This window comes from Pteropus vampyrus, unplaced genomic scaffold, assembly GCF_000151845.1.
Source record: "Pteropus vampyrus isolate Shadow unplaced genomic scaffold, Pvam_2.0 Scaffold52, whole genome shotgun sequence".
Lineage (NCBI taxonomy): Eukaryota > Metazoa > Chordata > Mammalia > Chiroptera > Pteropodidae > Pteropus > Pteropus vampyrus.
Window position 1 is genome coordinate 3,814,757 of NW_011888833.1, and position 5,627 is coordinate 3,820,383.

At 45.1% G+C, this 5,627-nt stretch overlaps 1 protein-coding gene across 1 annotated transcript in view; it reads left to right on the forward strand.

The window, feature by feature from the left end:
* IFT88 (intraflagellar transport 88) overlaps nt 1–5,627 on the forward strand; it is a 70,255-nt gene that overhangs the window by 21,416 nt on the left and 43,212 nt on the right. The window contains exons 13-15 of the mRNA XM_023530715.1: nt 172–288; nt 2,317–2,548; nt 3,842–3,912. Of these exons, the coding sequence (XP_023386483.1) occupies nt 172–288; nt 2,317–2,548; nt 3,842–3,912 (420 nt within the window). The remainder of the gene's footprint in view (nt 1–171; nt 289–2,316; nt 2,549–3,841; nt 3,913–5,627) is intronic.

Genomic DNA, 5,627 nt, shown 5'->3' on the forward strand with positions numbered 1-5,627 from the left:
TTGGTGTGTGAATACATGAAAATAGTATAACTATTTTAAAGGGAGAATTTGGGGTAGTGGCTGAACCTTCATAACTTAAGAAAAGCTTCAAAGAATATGAATTAAGGTCATCTGAAAAATCATAGAAAAGTGAAAAACATTGAATATTATACATTCATTCTCTTTTTAATTAGGAAGATTGAAGGTGAATATGGGAAATATTTATTTAAAGCAAAGAAATTATTCCAAAGCCATTAAATTCTACCGGATGGCATTAGATCAAATCCCAAGTGTCCATAAAGAAATGAGGTGAGTAATGATACTCATTTACGTAATGATAGCTTTGTAAAATTGCAGTGTTGCTTTTTAGAAACAGGATAACTCTGACCTGTTATCGGTGGGTCGAACGTTCTTAGTGCTGTACATGAGAGGTGTTAGATTTTGGGGATATCTGCAGTATTTTGGTCTGTCTTCTTCTGAGTAGTTGCACACATTTATATAATGATGACTTAAAGGTGTAGTAAGTGATCAATTGAAATAAAATTTAGCCAATTGGCCTGTGTAGGGAATGACCACCAAATACAGCTTACCGCCAGCACAGAGTCCAAACAGCGGTCCTTTAGGCCAGGGGCCCACCACCTTCTTGGCACCGGGGACTGGTGCTTCTAGGAGAATCTAACACCTGAGCATCTGAGGCGGAGCCGAGGCAGTGATGCTGGTGCGGGGAGCGGCCGCACACACAGATGGAGCTTCGCTCGCTCGCCCGCCACTCACCTCCTGCTGGGGGGGCCCAGTTCCTGACAGGCCACGGAGGGTACCGGTCCGTGGCCTGGGGGTTGGAGACCCCTGCTTTAGCACATACCTGACTCCAGATGCAAGGCCAGGAATTCATTCGTGCCATTGATTGAGAGCGTGCTCGTGAGGGGGAGGCACTGCCTCTGAATCCGAGAAGGCAGACGGGAGTGGAGCGGGCATGTTTTCTCCTCCCGTAGCATTTCAGAGCAGAGACAGCGAATCACTTTGTAGTCGGGTGGTAGCCTTGGGAACACAGACCGTTTCCGGGATATTTACTGGTCATAACTTCCCTAGGCACAGTACAGTATCTCTGTGCGAGTTAATTTATTTGTAAATGCCATCTTCAGTGATCACTCGTTTTTGAATTATGCATGGTGTTGTATCAGCATCAGTAAATATCTGGCTTATAGAACAGTGCCCTTGAGGTACTTCTAACCAGAGGAGGCCAAGAAGTTTTGAACATTTTAGAAAAGAGTCATAATATTAAACGGCGTATGCTAAGTGCTTAATCATCAGTAACCCAGAGGTGCTGTAGTTATTAGGCTGAGGGAACAATTACTGAGAACTAGAACCGTCACGGCTTTGTGAAGGAGGAGTTCTTGAGAGAGGCTGCCTAGTGAGGAGGGGAGGAAAGGAGCACGCGGACGGGGGGAACACCATGAGCAGCGCCAGCGGGAGCACGTGCTGGCAGTCTGAGCAGAGACTTGGGAATAAGTGAATTTAGTAGCAACAGAGGGACTGTGTTGAGGAGTGGTTAGAGATAAGATGGCATCATGACCTTTAGAATGTCCGTAATCAAAAGACAGATAATAACAAGTACCGAAGAGGACGTAGAGAAACTAGAAGCCTCATCCCCTGGGGACGTAAAGTGTTACAGCCACCGTGGAGTTACTCATTATTAGGAAGTTTCTTAAAATTTAAACACAGATTTACCACATGACCAGCAGCCCCACTCACAGGGGTGTGTGCCCAAGAGAAATGAAAACACGTCGTCACAGAGGATTGTGTGCAAATGTTCATAGCAGCATTATTCACCGTTGTCCAAAGTGGAGACAGTCGATGTCCATCGGGTAGGCCGTGGGCAAAGAACGTGGCCCGCCCATCCTCTGGAACACGAGCCGGCAGTGTAAGGGACGGAGCGGTGACACGTGCTACCGCGTGGAGGAACCGGGGTGGGACCATGCTGATCGAGAGAAGCAAACACAATATCACACGTCGTACGACTCCCTTTATATGCACATTCAGACAGAAAGATTCACGTCGCCCAGGGCCAGAGGTGAGAAAGGGCACAGGTTTTCTTTTTAGGGTGACAGAAATGACGTAAAGCAAGAATGTGGTCATGGTCCCACAGCTGTGCGGGTCTAGAAGTACCCAGTGAGTCGGACACTGAAAACAAGTACATTTTATGATGTGTGAATTAAGCTTAACAAAACAATGCCAAAAAGTGAAGTGACAAAGAAAAGGACATTATTTGTGGAGTGTCCTGACTGTCACCCCGAAGAGTTCAGACTTCTCAAGCTGGCTGTGTTTACCTCTCTTTAGGATTAAAATTATGCAGAACATCGGAGTTACGTTTATTAAGACCGGCCAGTATTCCGATGCCATCAACTCCTTTGAGCATGTCATGAGCGTGGCGCCGAGCCTGAAGGCCGGCTTCAACCTCATCCTCAGTTACTTTGCCATTGGAGATCGGGAAAAAATGAAGAAGGCGTTCCAGAAATTGATTGCTGTTCCACTAGAAATCGATGAGGATGATAAGTATATTTCGCCAAGCGTGAGTATGAGGAGGCCGCGCGAAGCCGTTCCGCTCCCAGAGACGAAAGGGCGGCAGTGGGTGGCGGGTTCCTCGGCCTGCATTAATGTGCTGCGTGACTAAGTTTAATGAATGCACTTTATCGTTTCATTTGTTATGTAAACTAGGTTTAGAATGGGACTCCGTCAAAGTAGGCTAGAGGTTATAGTTAAAACAGACTAAACAAATTTAGTCAGAAAATAGGGTTTAGGAAAAATAAGACCGCATGCCATTCTCTAAGAGTAAAATCTTGACCAAGGAGCCCCAAGCCTGCGTCCCTCTTACTGTATCGAGAATGAAAAGAAGTGATTCCTCACCCTTATTCACGGAGTGCGGCGTGACACACGTCCCAGCTTCGGACACCTGAGGAAATGCTATGTCATGTTAACTGGAAAAATGCAGTTACGCACTCATATGTGAACATAAGCCGGAAGGGAACACACCGAAGTAGAAACAGTAGTTTCTGGGCAATGAGGTTATTTTTTTAATGCTTTTAAAATACTTCTCAGAATTTTACACACAAATTATTGGTATATTGCTATATTATTGTATATTAAGTCAAACCATATGAAATTGCCTGTATTTATAGATCAAAATGGTATAATAATGTCAGTTTCTTAAGCTGAACTTACGGATTTTTTAAATTTTAAAACTAAACTTAATTTCGAGGTCATTGTAAATTACCAGATTTTCTTAACACAGCGTAAAGGCATCGCAGCTCAGTGGTTGGCTCCACCATTCAGTACTGATTCTCCTTGTGCCTCAGTCCCTTCATACATAAAACAGGACTAGTTATAGTAACCTGCATTATAGAGTTGTGAAGATTAAATGAGGCGATGCCTGTGGAATGCTTAGAGCAGCACTCGGAATGTAGTAAGTGCTGGGCGAACGTGAACTACTATATATTCCTTTGTACTGAGAAAAATGTGAAAAAGCCATCTGTGTTTCACATAGGGAGTAGAGAGATGACTCACACTGAGTAATTGGTGGTCACTGAAGCATTTACATTTGAGTTTAGAACTCCCGATGCCACTCCACTTCGGTGCACTTGGTCTTTTCCAGACCAGCCTTTATCAGCTGCTCAGAATCCATAGAGTTCACTGGACGCTGTGATCAGAAATGAGAAAAAAAAGTTCTACTTTGCATAATAGAAAGCAGTGTAAAGAGATTACTCTTTAGTTTATACAAGTAGTTAGTGGTGAGGTTGATCAGAAATCCCAGTTCTTAGTGTTAACTTCTGAATTATTCTTTTTTTTTCCAATTTTATTTTCCCAGGATGATCCACATACTAATTTAGTGATTGAAGCTATAAAAAATGATCATCTAAGGCAAATGGAACGTGAAAGGTAATATTTTAGGTACTTAATAATTAAAACTTAATAATGGAGGTTAAATTTTTATAAGACCGTTGAACATGCATTCCGATTACTTCTTTCAGAACTTGTTATGTGTGGCATATTTCTTGAATAGTCCTGGTGCTTCATCATTTCTGTGCTTTACTGGATTCTCTTTTCTCCTTCAAAATAATCTCCGTCCGCATGCTGACCCAGTTATTCATAGCTCAGTTACTCTTACTGTTTCTTTGCAATCCACTTTCCCCTGCATTTGGTGCAATATTGGAATTTTGTTTAATTACTTTTTTAAAAAACTTATATCTTCATGTATTTTTGTGCAGCCTCTCAATTAAACTTCAACTCCCAAAGACAAAATTCTATTTATTTCATTTCTTCCTTCATCCAGTATGGCACCTAGTCTCTGCCAAGTACGTTTCGAAAGTTCTAATATTATTGAATACGCAATCGTGTGTCAGGGGTATATCACATGATAGAGGGCCATTGAAATTTTTTTAATTGTAGTAAAATACACATAAAAGAATTTACCATCTTAAGTGCGTCCTCCTTCATGGTCGGCAGCACTAAGCGTGTTCACGACGGTCTGTCACCACCCCCAGAACTCTCTCCGTCCTCCCAAACTGCCACTCCACACCCACTGAGCAGCCCTCGTGTCCCCTCGCCTGGCCCCTGACAGCCGCCGCCCTCCTATCTGTCTCTCTGAACCTGGCTCTTCTAGGGACCTCATGTAAGCGGAGTCGCAGTATTTGTCCTTGTGTGACTGGCTTATTGCATTTAGCACGATGTCCTCAGGCTTATCCCTGTTGTGGCGTGTAACAGGAGCCCCTTATTAAGGCTCAGTATTATTCCATTGAACATGTGGAGGGCCCTTAATGTTTAGGAATTAGTTTAACATTGAAAATAAAACAGAGCCTTGTACTTCTGGGAGGACAGAGTAGATGTTCTTTTCACTGTTCTTTCCACCAAGTGCCAATGAAAAACCCTGGAAATTATGTATAAAACAAATCTGAGAAGGAAGGTGGAGAGAAGCGGACGGACCAGCAAGGGACCTCAGGGCTGAGGGCAACGTGGCAGTGAGTGCCTGGCTGGTTCCCAGACTTGGCGCTGATGAAGCTGGCAATCGGAACATGGAGGGCACAGGAAACAAACACACAAAAGGCCTGTTCTGTGCAGCCGAAGGACTGGGAAGGGCAGGCCAGCAAGACAGAGAATCTTTAGACAGATGCCATGGAAACTGGCCCTATCCGCCCCCACGCATGCCAGCAAAAGCCAGTGGGAGCCCACACTCCCGCCCTCACAAGGCTGTAAGGAAACACTCAGCACCCCAGAAGGCCCGCCAAAGAGAGGATAGGACTTTCATCCCAAAGGCCCTGTGTAGTGTCAGTGGACAGCACACAGGAAGCCTGGAGTTGCACCCCACCCAGCAGTAACGAGGCACTCCTCCCCCTCTCTCCCGGGGTGGCCTCAGGAGAGATAGTGGAGCCTTAGAAATTTCAGCATCACCTGGCAGTAACAAGGCCCCTCAACCAGTGTCAGGAGGGGCCGTGGCAGAGGCAGGAGCTCCTACCCCACCCAGCAGGAACAAGGACCCCTCCAACCCTGGGTGTCAGAGGAGCCCGTGGGGAGAGACTGGACTTTCTCATCTAGCAATAATGAGGTGGTGTCTCTCCTTCCCCTGCTGGAGTGATAGCAAGGGAGCCAGCCAATCA